The sequence below is a fragment of the Stigmatopora nigra genome, chromosome 9, assembly GCF_051989575.1.
Source record: "Stigmatopora nigra isolate UIUO_SnigA chromosome 9, RoL_Snig_1.1, whole genome shotgun sequence".
Classification (NCBI taxonomy): domain Eukaryota; kingdom Metazoa; phylum Chordata; class Actinopteri; order Syngnathiformes; family Syngnathidae; genus Stigmatopora; species Stigmatopora nigra.
In genome coordinates, this window is record NC_135516.1 from 3,464,323 (window position 1) to 3,486,409 (window position 22,087).

Consider the following 22,087-nt stretch of genomic DNA (forward strand, 5'->3'; position numbering starts at 1 on the left):
AGAAGGTGAAGATAAAAACGTTTAAATCTAAGACACCTTTACAAAATCATGAAACATGTTACATATTATATCTAAGACTCTACTCATATAGAGCCAATTAAATGGAAGTACATTGTAATGCTAATGGAATCAAACATACACATATAATTATAATTGTTAAAAGGACTACAACATTTCTTTCAATGGTTAAATCATATAGGTTTTTTTTTTTTTTCAAAATAAGGGCTATGACTCCATAAATTGTTAAACATGAAAGCTAATAGAAACAGTAGACAGAGCTTTGATTCTCCCCTTGATTCCTCTGTCACATTTTTTATTAAACTTGTACCCAAGTACCTTACATATCCACAATTAAGAATTTTTTTTTTAAATAAAGAAATCCTCATCACTGCTTTTAAATTTTAGAAGAGGAAGATTACATGTCCATTCTTCATAAAAAAGATTGGAAAACCCCTTAGGCCCCCTTCCTTCTCTAGAGATCATGAATTGTTAGTTAAAATAAAATGAATAACAATAAGAAGAAATACATCAAAACCTCATTATAACAATCTTTTAAAAGTTACTTAGATGAAATATTTAAAAACATATTTACTTAACTGCCAACTCCACTTTGACCTGACTAAATACAATCTTCAAAACTGTTCATGACTATTAGCCCTACATTTTCTAATTGGAATTAACACAATGTAGTTGATGAACTTATCAACAACAATATACCAACAATAGAGTTATATATAATTTGCTACACATCAATTCATACAAGTACTGTAGGGACTGTTTAATTCGCTTTGGTTGTGGTTGGTTGTGGACCGACCTCTTTGTTAAATCAATATAAAAGATTGATAGACTATTTAGTTTTAATGTGCTACCTGTGCTATGACATTGCTAACTCCATTTCTGCTTGTTCTTTTTCTCTCCTTGTTTTACTTGATCCAAAATTATTTATTTCTTCCCTTTATCTTTTTCCCCTTTCATTTAATATTATGTTTTGTTATTACGTTAATTGAACCATTAGACTGAGGTGGTTTCGACCAAAACAAACTCATCCAAATCTCGCCCATCCACCCTTCATACCAATGGCGAAGCCACTTCAGTCAAACGCCATTCCCCAACTACGGCCCAAGCTAATAAAAAAAGCCCTCTGCCTAAGGCAGCAACGCCCACTGCTGCTAAGAGGCCGCCACTGGCACCTGGATCTGCAAAAGTAAGAACGAAATAAATATTTCGAGTGTCGTAATATTTACCGTGGATCAGAAAAGCATTTACAAGGCAGTACTTCACACTGTTACAGCTTTATTCCAAAATGCAATTCCCCTTGCCCTGGAAAACTTTGACAGACAACAGAAATAGTTTCAGATTTGACTATGCAGCTTCTGTTAAGATCAAAAAGGTTAGACTTGGAGCAACAAATTTCAGCTATTTTTTTAGATCTGTTAAAAATATTTAATTATGACAAGATTCTAGAAGTACATTCACAATGTTGTCCTGAAGCTACTTTCTTTAAAGTGTTTTTTCTCCAAATTGATGAACCGTTACATCGGCGTGAGTGAAGGAAGCCTTTGGAGCAGCTTTTACTGTTGTCTATTGTCTTCATCGCATGATGCTGCCACCACAAGGTTTAGCTCTTGAAATGGTATTAGCCAGGTGTTGTCCTTTCCCCTCCTGAATATGATGTTGGAAAAACGTTAAAAACAAAAGTTTCTAATTTCTTCAAATAAGGGGAATACCAATGCTGTGGTTTAGGAGTCCTTCAGCTAGCTGCCTATGAACATATGCAATTCAGGTTCCTGGGATGGTTGTCCTACTGAAAGGTTTTGTACTCAATCTGATAGAATCAATCAGAATCGATGAGGACCCTCCTTCCCTCATTGCTCAGTTTAGACAGGTGATCTGCTCTAAGATTTCCGGTGGTTTCAGACATCTTACTCCATTATAGACCAACCAAACTATAAAAATCAGGGATGCTTCTATCTGGGTTTTGTGCTGGCGATCTATGAGTGAGTGGCGTCTGCTGATCAAAAGGATTAAATAACCATAGTTCTTTTTATTTGAAATTTTCCAATTATGCATGCTGGTAGTGGAATAAAAAAATTGAATCACTTGAACCAACACAAAAAGAATTTAAAACAGAAGTTACTTGCATTCCAGTATGAACGGGTACCGTGGGTATGCGCAAGGCAGCGGGCATAGCCACACCGAGCAAGTAGGACCGCTATCATCTCATGCACAATGGCATGCATTTGTCTTTGTTGCACAAGAAAGACATGTTTTTTTTCTTATTTTAATGAGGAAAGGGAGGTTATAGGGCTAGCTAAGGCAAGACAGTGGAAAAGTATAAGGTCATTATCATCGCGCAAACCAGCATTCCTGTCACAAGACCATCCGCCATAGTTAGGTATCTTCGAGGGTGTACGTACATATAAATGTAATGCCAGGTTATCATGTTTTGGAGAAATACAATCAAAAATTGCATAGTGAATGGATCCAAATTGCACAAATGATGACATCTCTGTACAATGGGCCAAATGGCTAGTAGCAAATGACCTGTTAGATTAAAAGAATTTACTAAAGTGTCATCTAAATTAGAATAACTCAAGTCGACTATCAAAAGGCAAAGTAGGAAAGTGATTCAAGGGCATAGTAACACTGAACAGTCTTGTTCGTTCTGTAGCAGCCGTTATTTATTTTGATCAACAGAAAAGCTGGGGATTGGCGATTACCAATCAGACGGAAATGGACTCATTCTGAACTGTGGTTGATTATTAAAATAGTATGCAAAATCCTCCTAGAAATAAATTGTAATTTTGGCGGGGTCTGTGGAATAATCGATTCACTCTACTTTGGATTACTTGCTGTAACATACAACTGCCTATTATTCTTTTGTAAAATTGCATGCATAATTATGAGTTGGAAACAATTTTCAAATATTTCTGTTTTCTGGTGGTTTTCTTTGCTTTATGTCTGCAAACATTGCTTGGAGGCACATTTTTTCTCGCCACCTGAGTCCTTTTTCCACCTCCAGTCAGCACACTTTTTCTCTTTACCATCCTTCTGTGCGCACGGATGACTTTTGAAAATAAAGCTGCGCACATACTGACTTTTTTAATCCTTTTAGACAGACCTGACATACATACAGCCACACACATGAATTTTCATTATGTTGGTTTGGCTTTCAGACTCCAGAAAGTGGCGCAGCAGAGAAACGCCCAACTGTACAAAAGACTACTCCCACATCTCGTTCAGTTGCCAATAAGAACGATTCCTCTACTTCTACTGGGACCAAAATTATGGGTAAATCAAACCATTTGTAGTTAATTAACAGAAAAAAATATAATGTGTAAAGGTTTTTGGCTCCATAACGTGACTCACGAGCCATCTATTTTGCTTTTATTTGTATCTATTCAGTAAGATTCAGTAAGGACTTAATGCTTTTTCAGTCAATATGCTAAAAAGAAAAAAAACAATAGCCTCCTTTATCCCACCGCTCTTGTTAAGAGCAGCTTATCTACAAGGTATCTTAATGACAGTTTTACATTACAATTTTAACTATTTGTGCTAGGGTGGAGGGTTAATTTGGGAAAAAACAGCTGTTTTCTCACCAAACCTCAGACTAGTGCTGTCCTAGCTAAGCTTTGCTTTATGAACCAATTTTTAGATGAAAGACAAAAACTTATTAAACAGCAAGAACAGTCCAATGTGATCAATTCAATGCATTGAGAATAGAATCATGATACATGTGTTCTCATCTTGAGAACAACCATGAAACGACTGGTGTTTTTTTTTAGGTAACATCGAGAACATACCTGGGTGAATATGTGGCCCCTTTTTCTTTATGGCGCCAGCATTCAACTTACAGAGTGTACTGAAAACAAATAGACTGAAATTAATCCTATTATTATGTTTTATTAAGCAGTGTAACAATGCACAAGCTTTAGCCTCCGAGTTTGAATTATGAGTGTCAGATCACATGCGACTGAGTGAAGATAAGCTCTATAACCCTCAACATTTTAAAAGGTTATCCTTTGTCAAAATTCTGTTGTGAGTCTGTTACTTTCTTTCCTACAGCAAACAAGAATGACAAAAATGAGAACAAGTCTGGGGAAACCAAGAAGACTAAGCCGATTGGTAAGAAAATCCAATTCTACGAATACAAAACCAAATATAAACATCCTGTGGACGGTCCGTTACTAGTTTCAAATGTATCCACAATGGATGAATAAATTTTTATATTTGTGTCTCTGCAGCTCGTCCACGTCCAACCTCCACCACCACTAATACAACCAATGGTGAAGCAGCTACGGCTCAACGCCGCCGAGTCATAACCAAGCCTCCTGTACCTAAGCAAAGCACTCTGGAAAAGAAGCCAGCAGTGCCCCGTGCTCCTCGGACCCTGCGACCCATCAACGCGCCAACACCAGACTTGAAGAATGTCCGTTCTAAGATTGGGTCCACTGACAATATTAAGTACCAGCCTGGCAGAGGGAAGGTAAGATTAACAGAGGTGCTCCATTTTTGTTCTTTGAAAAATCATTACGCTGATTTGTTCTCAAATTGATCATCAAAAGATGTGTTTCTCATTTGGCCCCAAATCTGCTGATATTCTTAAAATGGGAAAGCTCTTTGCGAGTGTGTGTCCTGCACTTTTTTAATTTTTAAGATAAGATTTTATCAGTTAGGTCTGTAGATTTGAATACTTCAATTTCGACAGGAAAAAGCTTAATGGGGTTAAAATACGGTAAGCTCCCATTTAGTACACCTTTCTTACATTTTTTTCAACATACAGAATCTGAAGTTCATTCATAATTGTCATATTTGCAATCTTTTCTGGTCTCAACTTCTTAATTGTAATGTTGTCGCACTGTTGAGTCATCAAACTTAACCTTCTTTGTGCAGTTTTACCCATCATCGTGTAAGTTGCGCTTTACATTATCACACCTTCAGTAGCACTTTCACTCATTTTCTATGCATGTATGCTATTTTTACATTGAAAATTTGGCACTGCTATTCCACTGTGAACATGCTTCCTGCACACCTTGTTTTGTGTTGTTTCTTGGGAACATATTGGTAGTTTCTTTCTTTTTATCATGCCCTTCCCATCACATTTTACATATAGATCGCCAGAATTGATTACCACAGATATTTGTGCAGCTGGTAATGTTTTAGGCCTTATTTTTTCTCATTTTTAGTTCAGGTAGACAGGAAGTTGTTCTAAAACACAATGACTGACTAAATATCAGTTTTGGGTGTATGTATGTAGTCTGTATGATGAATATGTAAAGGATGTTCTTATATTTGAGTATTATGTTTATACTGAATTTCTGCACAAAACAACAATTCCCCAATTATAATTTTATTTTAATATTGCCCCTCCAAACAAAATTGTAATTGTCAATATTTTCCAAAACATTTTGGTCAAATTTCAATCAAATTCAGTTATTTCAACAAATGTGAAACTGGGAATCCAACTTGCATGATTAGGTTAAAATTAGATAACGTTTTATATTAATTTATGCCAAATCTTCACCAACAAGCAATTGGACTCTATTGGTGTTGGTAATGTAGCAGTGGAATATTTGGCTTTAACATCTATTTGACTTTTTTCATTAATATACATTTCCTGATATCAGTGTTTTGAAACACTGACTTCATGATTGCCATGATTTTAAAATGAAACAATGACATCTATTAACATCTATTTGACTTTTTTCGTTAATATACTTTTCCTGATATCCGTGTTTTGAAACACTGACTTCATGATCTCCATGATTTTAAAATGAAACAATGGCAATTTGTCTTTGTTTTATGTGACAAAAATACATTTCATTTACTTCGAGGTCAATAAAAAGGAGAACATTCTGACATTTATACAGTGAGTTGAGCTGGCGTTTTGTTTGATTTGAGATACGAGTAAATTGACGTACCAGCTTGGTACCGGAACGCATTAAGCTCATATCTCAAAGTATTACTGTAGTCAAAATGGGAACTGTGTGCCTGTCCACAGTTGAATGTCTCTTTATGTGGGAGTGGGAGTGTTAGGGTTGTGTTTGTTTCAAATATTGGGATTATCATGTTGGTGCAAAGAGGCAGTATTTTGTATTGCTTTTGCCATGATCATTCACCTATTTATTTCTAGCCAATGAGCAGTCCCCTTCACCTTCCCTTTACACTCGGAGAGCGCTTTGCAAGTCTTTGACATGATGGGTTAAAAAAATGAATAAATCCGGGAGGGCAAACACAAAAAGTATGAGAAACACCAAGCAGGCTTTCACAGTAGGATCGTGTGTAATTTACTGGAGGATATGAGAAATTTAGTGAGTGTGGACCCTTAGAGTTTTGCCTTCTTCCTGGTTGATCATGTTTGTTTGAAAACCCCATCCACACCTTATCCAGCAATCTACCATAATTTAAAAAGTTCAATGTACATCGTTCACAAATCCGTTTATCTTCCATACCCTGTATCCTTGTAACGGTTGCGGGTGTTGCTGGAGACTATCCTAGCTGCCATCGAGTGAAAGGCAGACTACACCCTAGACTGGTCACCAGTCAGCCAGAGGGAAAACAGAGAGACAAACGACCATTCTCACTCACAATCATACCGCCACCAGCGGGAGTTGAGCACATGCCTGCCCAAAACCGTTAGGCGAGGAAACCACTACACCATCAGGCAGCTTTGATCACAAAATCATGAATAAAATCTGCCTCAAACGTCAGGGGGACTCGTGTTTCTGTTTTCATTGTGTTTCAACCCACCAAAATTGTGTTTGATGTTGGTTACCCAGCACCAAAACCAATGGGAGTTTGAAGAGGCATAAATTCGGACCAACTGTCAGATGTCAAATTGTCAGTAATATAGAGCATTTTCATGGAAAGTTTGGTGTATTTTTTTCTGCCAAAGGATATTAATGGCACAAATCAAGATGTGCTGGTTTTCACAATTGAACTTTGATGTCAACAAAAATAGAACCCAATAATTCTGTAGTTGCTGTTGTTTTTGTTAAAAAGGTATAACTGTTGAATGAGTTTTTGAATGTATTTAAAAAATGCCGCAAAACGGCTGACCATTTTTATAATTAAGATAAACGTCCTATGGTCTAAATACCTACAATAGAAATTATGCCATTTATTGACCAGGTTGTGGGTGTCTCCCCAGGTTTCTTCCATACAGAACAACAAGACAACAGACCCCTCCAATCCTTCCAAGGCAAGAGTGAGTCCCCGCCAAGCCACATATTCATTTATACATGTCAATAATCCCCTCCTACTACTTTTTTTCAATGCTAACATAAAAAGAAGCAGTAAGGTAGAGCACTGCTTAAGAAACACTGCATTGAAAGAATACGAGTCTTGACACATTGTGCAGTGTTGCAAATGAAGCAAGAAAGATTTCTTGAAAATGTCTAACCACTATTCCTCTCACTACAATGAAGTGTTTGTGGCACCTATTAGGAGTTTTCAGGAACAAGTTGCTTATCGGTTTTAGCATAAAAGGCATCATGTTTTATTTAGCCCGAAAATAGTGTTAAATCAACAGTGCAACTGCCAGTCAAAACTTAAAGGGATAGACACATGATCATGTGCATCCCAGCACAAAGAGCCTTGTAAAAAGATACAGAATTTCATTGTTCTAATATGTTACAATGGATAAAAAAACATGAATAAAAGCCAATTCTACCCGGAAGTTAGGTATGTCAAAATGCAAGTAGTATTTTAACCAATCAAGTCAGTCTATCTCAGATTTTCCTGCCTATTTGATACCCATTGTCCATCCGCTATGCCACACATTGTTATTGGGACACAAGCTTTTATGGACCGAGAGACGGAAGCGGACTTTGTCTGAGTGAAATTAGAATGACAGCAACATACTGGTACAGAAACTATAAAAGGTGTGCACCTAATTTCTTAGCTATTTTTCTGCTATTTCGAGTATCAACGTTTTGGTGCTATACAGATGAGGAGTGACGGACGTCACTTTCGTCGCACATTGGCTGAACAGATGACATATTTTAAGTCTTTTTTTTATTAGACTGGTCACCAAAGCCATAACCCAAATTGTTGTTTTATTTTTCTGGAACTATTTGAATATTCGTGGGTAAAGGTGCCAGTCAGTGTTAACACCATGTAGTATGTACTCTGCTTACATAGTTGTTTGTGTTTATTGTCTTTCACCGTTATGACAGAATAACATGTAGCTTTATTTAATACTATCTTTCATAACTAGAACATATAATGTTTACTGTGTGGATAACATAACATTCATTCTTTCAATTTTCAACCCACAGATTCTCTCTAAAGCCGCGGGGATAACATAATAAAAGAGAATTAATTTACAGATCCCAATTGATTATCTTAGACAGTCTACTTTTAGGCCAAACCCGGTTAACTCACGATGGGCCATGTGGTTAAGTGGAAGCGTAATTGGTTCCCAACCTGAAGTTTGCAGACCCCATTCCTCGCCCAGGTGACATTTTTGAGTGAGATAGTGAACCCTAAAAGGTGTGTTTTCAGTAAGTGAATGACGACATAGTGTCAAAGTGCTTTAAGTCCGATAAAGGTGGAAAGGTACTACCTGAAAGTCTATTTACCACTAATACATTTGGTTGACCATTTCACTTTTTTTAAACATGATTGGTTAAAGGATTGGATGTTTATGAGTGGCCTTTTCAAATTAAGATGGATATTAGTATTAGTGGTGAGGAGTTGTATTGTCCGTGAACTAAATAGAGCGTTGGTAAAGGGAATTCCGTACAATAATTAACCAATATTGTTCCATATATAAGACTCATTGGATTATAAAGCCCACGGCCAGCTTTTGAGGAAATTTAAGTCTTTTAGTTGTGCCTTATAGTGCAGAGAATACGGCATATTGGTAGATGAAATCCAACAATTGTCGGAAGGTTGAAGTAGAAATACCTGGTTAAATTGATCATTTGCATTTAAATGGAGGAATGAAGCCAAAAAAAAAAAACATAGGTAAATATGTGTGGGGAAACTGCACCTTACCTTTAATTGCAACCAGCATGGAGAGTTACAGGTAGTAGTATGTTTGATGGCTCTTTTGGAGAATATTTAATACTCTGACCTCAGCTATAGGTTTTTAATTTTAGTGAGAAATGAGAGTCTGTGGGGGCATGCGTGTGATTGGGTTAACAGTGAGTCATGCTTTGATGTTGCCACGCCACTCGTGGCAGCATTCCAGTTTATTTCTAGTGAAAGAGATGAAGACAGAGAATGAGAGCAGGCATTTCATGCCTGCCTGCCTGCATTGGTGCTCTAAAGATAACTATAGCTATTGTGAATGTGGGTTTTACGGAGACACTCATTAGAGGTCAAGTAAAAGTCAATGGATTTTCTTGTATAGTTGCTTCTAAGACCCAGAAAAGACTGAGTATTCAGTTCAGTTCTCATAAAAGCAACTCAAATCATCTGGGTTTTTTTTTTAGGTTTCATGAATGTATTTTCTTTTTTAAGTCCCCTATCAAAAGGTGACTAAGCACCATCATATACAGCAGACCACAGCTGATACCCAGCCCTAAATGCAGGTCACTTATGAATAATAATAATGAATAATCAGACATAGGATTTGTCGTCATCATCAACAACAAAAGCCTAATTGTCATCATACCCAGAAACTGTGTATGACGAAACTGGTAGTGCTTCTCCATAATGTGCGTTTTCTCGGCAAAAGACCCAAAATAGGGGATAATTTCGGTTTCGTAATTTTGCATTCTGCCGTTATGAATACATTGCATCACCCCCCGAGCGTATCAATTACCTCACTGTCTTTCACTTACCTTCAGTCAGACGCCAGTAGGAAGGAGCTCACTGCCCAACGTCATTTCATATTATCTGACCCCGAAGTTATTACACAGAAGGGATTGTGTGTTGTGTTACCGCAAGTTTAGAGCAGGGGTTAGCTTCAATGTTGGTGGGGGATCTGCGCTTAATCAAAAATGGTGGTATTTTCCTCACAAACCTGGTGAAAGTATTTGTTGTTGTTTTCTATGTAGATTGGAATTTGTTGACACAACCCCCCTGAATGTGTTGTGCAGTACAGTATTGTGTTGCATGTGCTCTGTCTCACCTGTCTTTTGCTACCTTTATCTTATGCTGTCAATGGAAGCACTCTGTTATTAAGTAATCTTATCAGATTTTGACATGTTATCCAGATGTCAAAATTCTTATTTTTTTGTCTATTCTATTCTATTCAATTTAAAACGTCTCGTGGATTAGCTCCATTTGTCTGATATTCCAACACCGAGCTAATTTTACAGAAAGCATTTGACATGACAGAAACACTTCCATAACAGTGCAAGTTTCCCGTGAACTTAAAGCTGCCAGCTCATCTGCTCTTTTCTGCTGCTCTCATCTCTTTCTTATTCTATTCTCTCTTCCTCACACCTCTATCTGATACCTCTCCTTTTCTTGCTTGCCTATGTGTCTCCCTGCTTGTCTTTAGGTTCAGATAGTGCACAAAAAGCTGGACTTCAGCCATGTCACGTCTCGCTGTGGCTCCAAGGACAATATCAAACATGTCCCTGGAGGTGGCAATGTAAGTAAAGCTGCTGATGCTGGTGAGAGTAGACTGTTTTGGCATGAGACTTAAGTAACAATTAGAAAAATTCCAAATTGTTTTGAACATCTATTTCATCTTGGAGCAGCTACAAATAAATCTACATTCTTTCTTCTTCAGAAAAAATGTGATAGCAGTGTAAGTTTTATAATGCAATATGACTGCAAGCAAATTTGATTGTGTAGACCTGACTGGGCTGTATTTACACCAAAATTATGCACTTCAAAAGACAAATCTTCACCTTAGTGTATAGCATCAAGGTATGTTTTCTGTCATTGCTTATGGTTGTTCTGCCTTTCACTCCTAGTGATGAATGTGGACATTTAACATTCATCTTTAATCAGTACTTTAACTCTAATGCATGTCCAGAAGCATGATTTGTACTTTTTCAACTAGTTTTCAACCAATACTTGCAACAACAATGTTTACCAGTCTGATATATATATATATATATATATATATATATATATATATATATATATATATATATATATATATATATATATATATATATATATATATATATATATATATATATATATATATATATATATATATATATATATATATATATATATATATATATATATATATATATATATATATATATATATATATAAGAGAGAGAGAGAGAGTTCTCTTCTCTCATTTTCTGAACCGCTCTATCCTCAATGGTGTCGCGAGGGGTGCTGGAGCAAATCCCAGCTGTCTCCAGGTCGGAGGCGGCCGACGTGCTATCCACTCAATCCACCGGGCCGCCTACCTTATAGCTAAGAAATGAAAAGAGGTCAACCAATATCTTTTTACGCAGTTGACCACACGGATGATGCTTGTCGACGCTATCCACTCAGGTAGACATTACACTTTAACAGACTGATTCTTATGACAATCATAAGACTGTCATAATTTCGTGACATCTGTCGTGAATATGAATGAATACGGTGTCATGGTCCGCAGGAAGAGGCGTTTGGTCGGAGTACAGGTGGAATTTCCATTCATTTCTTTCTCTGCTTAGCAGGTGCAGATCCTGAACAAGAAGGTCGACTTGAGCAAGGTCACATCTAAGTGTGGCTCCAAGGACAATATCAAGCACAAGCCAGGTTGTCCTTCTTTCCTGCGTGTGTGCATGCATGTGTGACTACCAACCAATCAAACTACATTTTTGTTTTGAGATTGTCTCAAATTAACACATTTGAAACAGGTGGTGGGGATGTCAAGATTGAGTCTCATAAAATTAACATTAAGGCAAAATCTAAAATTGGCTCACTGGACAACGTGGGACAAGGCAATGGACAGACAAATGGACACAAGGTACAATTTTCATTTGATGTATTCTCAGTAAATGTAGAATAAAATCCTATTAGGGTAATTGTAAACAAAGTTGCCACATTGACCACAAAATGAAGTCAATTATGTGAATGCATATGGTTATTCATTTAATTGGTTTTTGGTATAAACTAGATCACATGTGTAAAAGTGGCGGCCCGGGGGCCAAATCTGGCCCGCCGCATCATTTTGTGTGTCCCGGGAAAGTAAATCATAAGTGCCAACTTTCTGTTTTAGGATCACATTAAAATGGAGATCATAGATGTATATTAAATTTCGTGATTTTCCCCCTTTTAAATCAATAATTGTCATTTTTAATCAATTTGTTCTGTTCTTAGTTCAAAAATCATTTTGTAAAATCGAAAAATATATTTAAAAAAAGCTAAAATAAACCTTGTTTTAGATTATTCGAATATTCAGGGCTTTTAATCCAGTTCTTTTAATCCATTTATTTAAAAAAATATAAATATATCTAAAATCGTCCGGCCCATGTGAAATCAAGTTGTCGTTAAAGTGGACCGCGAACCAACCCGAGTGTGACACCCCTAAACTAGACCCTGGTTGGATACGCCTGTTATTCTTCTACTGATTCAATTTGCTTTTATTTCATCACCATTAGGTGGAGTAGTTGCATGATTTGTTACATGGAGTTAAACATGTCATGTTTATGTTTGTGTCCTTACCTGCCATGTATATTGGGCAACAGGAGGAGAGAGGAGAGGAAAAGACACCCTCACCCCCAAACAGCACTCCAAGCACTGGCCCAGCAAGTGTTGCCAAGGCAACAGCACCAGCGGGTGCTGCAAAGGAAAACGGGGTTAAACAGCCCACGCCTACCCCTTTTGGAAGGGACGGCTTGTGGGAACCCCTGAGTATGGACAAGCCCATTGCTGAGAAAAGTAACTATAAACTCATATCATAGCATAGAAAATCGTCCTATTTTCAGATAATTAGTGTGCCTTTCTTTGTGCTCTTTTTATGGTGTCCTTTAAAGGTCTGAAAAAGGTCATTTAGGTCTAAAAGATGTCATTTAGGCAAAGGAATGCTATTTTGTTGATTTCTATTGCTGCCTGGATTGCACTATACTTACTATACATTTCAAAAGATATAAGATTTTACAAAAGTGGTGTGTATATTCTTATATATATATATATATATATATATATATATATATATATATATATATATATATATATATATATATATATATATATATATATATATATATATATATATATATATATATATATATATATATATATATATATATATATATATATATATATATATATATATATATATATATATATATATATATATATATATATATATATACATAATTTTTGTAAAATTATGAATTAATAAATCAATTGACGCATCTAATCTAGTACAAAAACTAGATAGTTCATGTATATAGAGAAAAATGATTTTATTAAATCTATTTTAATTTATTATTTTTCTAACTGTATATATAATTTTTTTTATCTTGTTTTATTTATTTATATATTTATATATTCATAGCATATTCCAGCTACTTACAGGGACCACGTGGCATCACCCTGAATTGGTGATCAACCAATTGCAGGGCACAAGGAGACGGAGTACTATTCGTGCTCACACCCTTATATCGGGGCAATGTAGGCGACATACAAACTCCCCAATGTAAGGACTGACCTGGAATTGAACCCTTGACTCCAGAACAGTGAAGCGTCCGTACAATTATTAAATATTTTTTAAACTTAATCCTTACAAGACATTCCTAAAAACCTGTCGAAAGTTGCTAAAAATAAAAAAATCTGATTAGAACATACCATAAAAGAACAAATTGACTGATGCGACTAAAAAAAGGGGTTTAAAAACATGAACACATAGTTGCTAAAACAAAAATGAAAAAAATATTTCTTTTATTCATTATTGTTCATAAAATCCTCAAAAATTGCATATAGGCGACATGGTTAAATTACGACATTAATTTTATAAAGACACGGGGGTCATGAACACTTTAGAAAAACATTTCTGGTCAACAGAGTCAATCTCGAAATGCAAATTAAAAATCTCTACTCTGGAGTGCAAAATCTATAGGTCAGAATCACGTCTCATCATGCTGTATCATTTGCATTTCATGGGTACTAAAAATTGAACCGTATTCTTTTTATTGTCAATATACAACTATGATAAGCTTTAAAGCTTCGCCACGCAGTGCACAAATTAGTTATTTATTAAATACTGTATGTCTGAAAGGTTTATGGACTGTATAACAACTTCAATATTGATTCTTCTTTCTCACAGATTGAATCTCAGCAGGGAATGCTTGGTGTGATGCGCCTAGCGCTCACCGGCTCACCAACCAACCTTCCATGGTCACTTCCTTTTGGCCCTGTCCTTCACGTCTTGCAACACCAAACTCAACGTCCGCCTCTTAATGTCTCTCTGGGCTTCACTGCCTGTCAGTTCTCCAACCCTGACCTCTGATGCTAGTCGGGTGACGTCTGCCTCTCCCCCTATAGAGAAGAGCACTTGTTGTTTGTCTGTGAAACTTCTGTCTTATAGTACTCCTTATGAGCACTGGCATAGAGGATGTAAATGCAAATCTAAAATCCCATTACTCTTCACCCAAACACATACTGAAACTATATTTAATTGAACATTTTTTCTCTATAAAGTAACTTTACCTACTTTAGTTACTTACTCACGATCCCACTAATGCTCCAACATGTAGCAAACAGCTTCATCTGCATCTCCATTTCTACAGTAATCCCACGTCTACTTTAAATGCACTTGTCTTTTTATCCAATTTTTTTTATGTTCATGGTAATTACAGCACAGCACTGTTTCATTATAGGTAAATAGAGCTTGTTTAGCATTGTCTCCTATGGATCCTTTAGATCTGCAATTGCTCATTAGTAGCAGTATCATGGTAATGAGAACTAGGGTCAATGATAAGGAAGATGATTGAACTAGTTTTTAAAATTCAGAAGTCGTCACAGGGTGGAGGTGATAAAGCAATAGTTAAGTCTCTTTTCAAATGTCTTTGGTCATTATGCTTTTTACGTTTCAAAATTGTATCAGACCTTGGTCTTTAAAAATTCAACCTGACTTCTGTGTCTCCCGACTTCAAATGGCTTTTGACTGATCTTTAACCTCGGAGTTGAACTGCTAGTTTTCCCAGCTTTTAGAATTCCGTTACGTAAATCGCAGCGTGGGAACCATTGATATTCATTAAGCTGTATGTGACAATTGTCTACCATTAGACAGACAAACCATTCTGTAGACAGCTTTGGTGTTTGGCAAGTGTGTCAGAACGGTTAAGTTTGTGATCATATGTACTCGAAACGTGTTAGGAACACATGGACTCTGTGCTCATGTGGTTTTGACGAACGTTTTTGTGACCTGGCAGGAATGTTTAGCTCAGTGCTCGTTCAAAGATTTTTTTTTGTTGGTCTAAATTCTCCTCTGGACCAGATAAAGCTATTAAGGGTAAAACAGATTTGGCATAGATTCATTCTTTAAATTTCCATATTGCACATCCTGCTTTTGATCTCAATCACTTAATCAACTATTTTTACAAGTGATTGACCAACAACGGTTGTTTTGCACTTTGAGGACCCCACACATGGCCGTGACACAAAACGACTTCAGTCCTTCAAAATATTTAACATTTTTAATGTATTTCACAGGGGCAAAGTGAGACACAGATTGCTTACCAGCTAAGTTGTGTTAGATTTGAACACATAATTTCAAGATTTTTCAGCCATCAAACTGAAATTTCCATTATGCATGTGCAAGTAGCTTAACAGGAATGGTTAAAGACAAACTTTGAACTAAAAATATTTTTATTGTAGTCGTAAATTGTAATGATTTGATGATAATGAGTATTATTATTATAATACAGGAGAGTTTACTCCGTTGGAAACCTCAAAACCCAATATAGGTTCACAGTTTTTCCATTGCTACAATAAAGTAGACGTGCACTAACTTTAATTTTTACGCTTTGGCCCTTTAGGGATGAAACGTAAAAGGAAACCTATTGCTGGTTTGAAAAATTGGCTTTTGGAACCACTTAAATTGATTTATTCATTTATGAAGCACAGTATTCCAAGTATACATGCAAGCACACTCACACAAATAAAAATACCCACACATCACTGCCAAAGAACATATTCGTTTAAGCAAGTGTCAAATAATAACAAAATTACATTGCACAGGCACAAAGGCTGATTTTTGCAGGGTTACAGGAATGTTCATTCTTAACTGTTATTACAGTTAAAACAAAAAATACTAGAAAAAGAAGACATATGGATTCTATTTTGCTAGTTCAAAACTCTGAAAAATATCCATACAAAGAGATTCAATACATATTACCAATTGAGCTCAAATCTAATTCATTTACTTTACTTTCACCTAGATTTATATTGTAAATACAAGGAAGTTGGTAGGTTGTTGTTTTTTTGTAGGTGCTTTTTTCAAACATTCTTCTCAACTTTGCGTAGTCATCGTTTGTGTAGCTCGTTAAAACACATCAGACATTAATTTTAATATTTTCTTTTATTACTACTAAAAGTACTATTATGAAATCACTGACAACTACTATAGTTGACTCCACTGGACTGCACATTATGAATGCCATCAATGCAGCAGTATTCCAGCATTTGGGCAGTTTCAAATAAGATCAGAATATTAATTCTATGATATACTCAGTAGAGGTATTAAGGGAATAAAACACATTTTTGATGAAGCATTATATATATGTGCTGAACCTTAAGAGTTGCCTCTATTGGCAACCTTATATTTGCATTTTACACTGTGATGTACCCATTTCCAAACAGAATGTTTTGTTTGAGATTCAAGAATGGTCCTATAGTTCACAAATGTCCACTCATATGACCTGTTCTTTAACGTGGAAGGTTCTGTAAGGTCATTGTGGCAGTGAACGTCAGATGTGTGAAGTGTTGCTGCCACGCCCATCTTGTAGAGTGCTGCTTAGCCTCTGAAACACTGATAGTCTGGCTCGGAAATCTTAAGGCTGAGCTATGTCTCGTGCTATTTATAGTTGTGATGCTCGCAACATTTGCCTATCTGGAACAATACATAGGGTACTAAAGAATTCATATTCATTGTGTACAGCTCTCACCAAAATCCCAAACCTCTTGTGCACATTGAACACAGTCCTGTTCATCTCTTGATAGCAAATTTGTTTAACAGTATATGGGTAACGTGTACTCTGCATCTGTGCTAACAAGTCTTGTTAGTTAGATTTATGATCATCAAAGTAACAAGAAAAATTAGACAATAAAAGCACCGTTAAATCATATTTGATATTGTACTGTACCCTGCAGTCATATCCATGAGATGCCTATAAGTACAATACTGTATGTGCGTTAAACATGCGTAAAAACTAAATTGTAGCTGTCAATCACAAACTGAAGAATGGGATATAAGCACTTTGACGTGAATAGTAAGTTGTTCATGTTTATGACAATATGAACTTGTTGTAGTTTTAATGTGTTGATTTTGAGTGAAGAAAATGTGAACATGGCTTTGAGCTGTATATTGGAGACACCGTCTGGTGAAATGTTGGTCATTGGTGTTGTGCTACTGGTCCTAACAACTTTTTAAAAACAGCGCTGCAGTGTGCCGTCACCTAATCTCTATTTCGGTGATTATCTTTTTTTCCTATCTTTCACCATATGTATGATTTCCAAACATTATCTAATAATAGAATCCTCATTTGAAGGACCATGATTTATATTACATATTTTCAGCCTTGAAATGATAAAGCCAACTGCAAGATTATTTTACAGTCCTACAAATTATTATTAACACCAGATTGTCATCATAAGCATCCAGTTATAATAAACATAATGATGATTATGACATTTTAAGAAGCAAAGTTTTGACTTTCGGCTCGACTCTCCCCAGCTAAGTTTTAGAGGCCTTGTGGATCTCAGTCAACATCAACTATAAGATCTCTGACCACTAGGTTGCAGTAAATTGTATAATGGCAGCATTAATTTACAGGCAAGGTACACAAAATTGTTTCAGAGTTCAGGAACAAAAGTTGTTGGTCCCTCAACAGACAAGGCATTGTCCAGTAAAAGGAGCTTAACCAATAGTAAAGTACAACAGTCGCTTACCTCTTAACAAGAGATTCTACAAAGAATATATGATTTAACAATAATTTTTGCTATGGGGAATCAGGAGTTGTTTCATTTGAGGTGGACAAAGTTAGTGTTGTAGCACGACAACTTGCTCGATAATTATATTTATGACACACTACTGGATAATAAATGTTTCCAATGATATTACTGCAAAGCTACCTTTCGTGCTAGGATTTCACTATCCCCTGTATATACATTATATATAGTGACACATTTTTATCACACCTGATGTAATATTAAAAATAACAATAATAATAAATCATATCGCTTCACATGATGCTGTGGATGGTGATTGATAACGTTCATAAACCTAGGACAACTACTAATGGTATTGTTATTAAATAAGGCGAGAAAGGAAACCTTACTTCTTGTTTTCAGAGTCCATATTCTGGGTTTTCTGATATTTGAAGAATGTTTTAAAATGTAAGCTTCAGAATTCATGTGTGACATTTGTTCTTGTTGTGGCCTAGAAGGTAGATGAAAATATTTAATTGAATGACATGTTGAAAGGGCAGAGAAGTCTGGTGTTTTACATGATGTAATTAACTTAGAACAAGATGTGAAATAATTTGAACCTGTAATCAAAGTTATCTTGAACATGTTTTCTATATGTTAGCCGACATTTTGTCATTTTGTGCAGGAAACTATGGCATATAATTCCCTTAAGTAAACTCGGAATGAAGTAATTAAAAGTTTTGCTCTTTATTAAACCTGTAAAAACGGGAATATCAAAATACTCAATTAGGAAAAATAGTAGCACACAACCTAGATATCGGATTGTTTTGGACCAATTTCTACTATTTGGTAAATGAAAAACTTCTCAGCACTGAATTGTAGTTTTTGAATTCCAATCAGATAAAAGCAAGTGTTATTTAAAACTACGAAAAGTGCGGCAAATTCACTGACACCTTTCCATATCTTATGTAATGATATAGTGTATCAGTGGTCAATTGTGTGCAAGATTCATGAGAAACTATTTTTCAGTGCTGTCAAGTGGGCCCACTGTAGTGTCTGCAGTTATTTTGTAAGCAGGACACAACACCAGAGCAAGCGCATGCAGAAGATCACAAAGTAACTACGGGTTGTCATAGAAATCTATCTTTTAGCTAGCGCTCATCATCCCTCTGCAATTCTGAATATTTGGTATGAAAGAGATGTTCTTTGTGTTTGTCAACCAGTGATGTGAATATTCATGAAATAAAAAGATGAAGAAAAAAGCAGATGTCAAAGCAATGCTCTTTTCATTGTCAACCTTTTCGGTAACATTCATGGCCTGAAATATATTTTATGTAGAAGATGAGCTAAAATATTCATTATATTTTACATTGTCAATTGTGCACACAAAACGAGACATTTTGGTGGGCTAGGTATTCAAATTCAAGGAGAACACAGTTCTTGTTCAACCTTTATCAGTTGTTTTATCCTAAATTTGGCATGCCCAGTTACCATATGTAACTCTGGGAAAACTCTATTTTCAGAACCCGGCTAGTGCACGGAAGCTAGTATACCCACGGCCATAAATAGAAATCAAGATGTGGTTTTATTGGCTTCATCAAGCCGTGATCTTCAACTCTTCATTTTATTTATTCATTTATTCGTTAATTTGTTTTTCATCATTTGTTTAGTTATTTGTAATCATTTATTTATTCATTTATTTATTTTCTTCATTCATTTGTTTTCTTCATTCATTTATTCATTTTTTCATTCATTTATTTATTTATTATTTTATTATCTATTTATTTATTTATTATTTTATTATCTATTTATTTATTTATTTATTTATTTATTATTTTATTATCTATTTATTTATTATTTTATTATCTATTCATTTATTTATTTATTATTTTATTATCTATTCATGTATTTATTTTTTTATTTTATTATCTATTCATTTATTTATTTATAATTTTATTATCTATTCATGTATTTATTTTTTTATTTTATTATCTATTCATTTATTTATTTTTTATTTTATTATCTATTCATTTATTTATTTTTTATTTATTTATTACCTATTTATTTATGTCTGAAATGTCTTTCCCTGTGTCTGTATTCTCACCCTCTTGCTACTGTGACAGTGACATTTCCCCAAAACGGGCTAAATAAAGTTATCTAATCTAATCTGATCTAATCTCATGGGAGCAGTTCAAAGGCAAGTGTGAAGAAGACGGCAAGAGAATCAGGACTTCAAAATTTTGGACTGATGCTCAGAGAAGGAGGAATAGCTACTCCTCAATCAATTACTTCCGCAAGTGGAGTATTTCAAGTGTCTTGGGATCTCGTGTACCATAATGGGCCAAGAGCTTGACTGGCAAATTAGTGCAATGTTCTCAATGATATGGACTTGGGGTCGCTCTAATGTGATAAAGAAGGAACCTAACCGATATGCGTAGCTCTTAATTTGAGAGTCGATCCAGAACATAGATAGGCAAAACTGCCAACCACTCTGGAATTTCAGGAGTCTACCCGGAAAAGGCAAACTCCGGTACTCAGGACAACCTCCCTAAACTAAAATGCCTCGAAATTCACACCATCGCTACAGCTTCCGCCATCTTGATTCAACTGCACTGTAAACCGGAAGATTTCGGTCACAAGAGTGCATTGTAAATCATCCGAGTTACAAGTTCTGACGAATTCGTCTTGTGCGACTTCAGCGCATATTGATTTTGCGTGTATCGCATTCACTCCGGACAAACTCCGGAAATGGGACTAAGTTACTCCTGAAATGGTTGGCAGCTCTGTATAAGTTAGCAACTTATCAGTTACAATCACATCTATGGCAGAATTTTGAGTGTTCACTCAACCTACCATGTATGTTGAAAAGAAGTAAACTGGAGTGCGTGATGAACATGCAAACCAAAAAGTATTATTGTATTATTGTTGTTCTTGTTCAGCATTTATATGTGCTAGACTTCTTAGTTTCTGAACTCCATTACTTATTCGTATTCTAAACCCGGCATCAAGTAAAAGAATGAACTCTAAGCCGCTAATTAAATGTGGCATTCTCAGCTGTCCATAGTCCTTGTATCTTTCCCTTTGCACAAAGGAAACGAGTGAGGAACCATGTGTGTCTTAATTTCAAACGTCAGATGAGGATGGTGCTATTGTTAGAATGCTTATTTACAGATGGTCACTTGAGGAGGTGTTGAGTACAGGACCTTGGCACCATATGTATTTCTTGTCTTGTCCTTCCTTAGGACAATTTATTTGGACCCAGATCTTAAAACACTCAGAACAACTCTGCAGTAGCACTGGACGTTGCATCAGATGGGGAGAGAACATGAAGGTAAGGCATTGCTGTTTTTTTCTGCATGGTTATACAGAAAGAAAGCATGCTCCAAAATATTTTAGATCACAAATCATCCTTATTGTATCTTCATAAAAAAGCATTTTATTGCTTTAAAAATATCTGAAAAATATAAAGTATTTGTGAAATATACTCAATGTAATAATAAAATAATATAGTCAAGTTGTATACTTGGTAAATATAATTGGAATATTTATTCATCAATAACTCCAACAGAAGACGTCGTACATACATACACTAAACAACTTTCTTTTTTTAAATAAATTAATAAAGATTATGGCAACCTCATGGTGTAGAGCACAAGTGTGAAGTTGGCGGCCCGGGGGCCAAATCTGGCCGAGGCATCATTTTGTGTGGCCCGGCAAAGTAAATGATGAATGCCGACTTTCTGGTTCAGGATCAAATTAAAATGAAGAGTATAGATGTTTTTAGTTCAAAAATCTTTTTGTTAAATATAAAAATATATATAAAAAGCTCAAATAAACATTGTTTTAGATCTAAAAAAAAAACTAAATATTCAGGGCTTTTAATCCTGTTCTTTAAATCCATTTATTTAAAAAAAATCTAAATATTATATCTAAAATGATCCGGCTCATGTGAAATCAAGTAAACATTAAAGCGGCCCGCGAACCAACCCGAGTCTGACACCCTTGATGTAGAGGTTCACTTGCCTGACTTCAGTGGGGGCAGGCGCGAACTCGATTCCTGCTAATGATGGTGTGATGG

The 22,087-nt window shown here is 35.6% G+C and overlaps 1 protein-coding gene across 1 annotated transcript in view; it reads left to right on the forward strand.

Moving 5' to 3' along the window:
* The window catches only part of LOC144201668 (uncharacterized), a 51,720-nt gene extending 32,446 nt beyond the window's left edge, over window positions 1-19,274 (forward strand). The window contains exons 9-18 of the mRNA XM_077724417.1: window positions 1,016-1,204; window positions 3,177-3,291; window positions 4,066-4,125; window positions 4,245-4,486; window positions 7,151-7,207; window positions 10,457-10,549; window positions 11,589-11,670; window positions 11,772-11,881; window positions 12,603-12,795; window positions 14,186-19,274. Coding sequence (XP_077580543.1) covers window positions 1,016-1,204; window positions 3,177-3,291; window positions 4,066-4,125; window positions 4,245-4,486; window positions 7,151-7,207; window positions 10,457-10,549; window positions 11,589-11,670; window positions 11,772-11,881; window positions 12,603-12,795; window positions 14,186-14,190 — 1,146 coding nt within the window. The 3' untranslated portion in view covers window positions 14,191-19,274. The remainder of the gene's footprint in view (window positions 1-1,015; window positions 1,205-3,176; window positions 3,292-4,065; window positions 4,126-4,244; window positions 4,487-7,150; window positions 7,208-10,456; window positions 10,550-11,588; window positions 11,671-11,771; window positions 11,882-12,602; window positions 12,796-14,185) is intronic.
* Window positions 19,275-22,087: the final 2,813 nt, after the last annotated feature.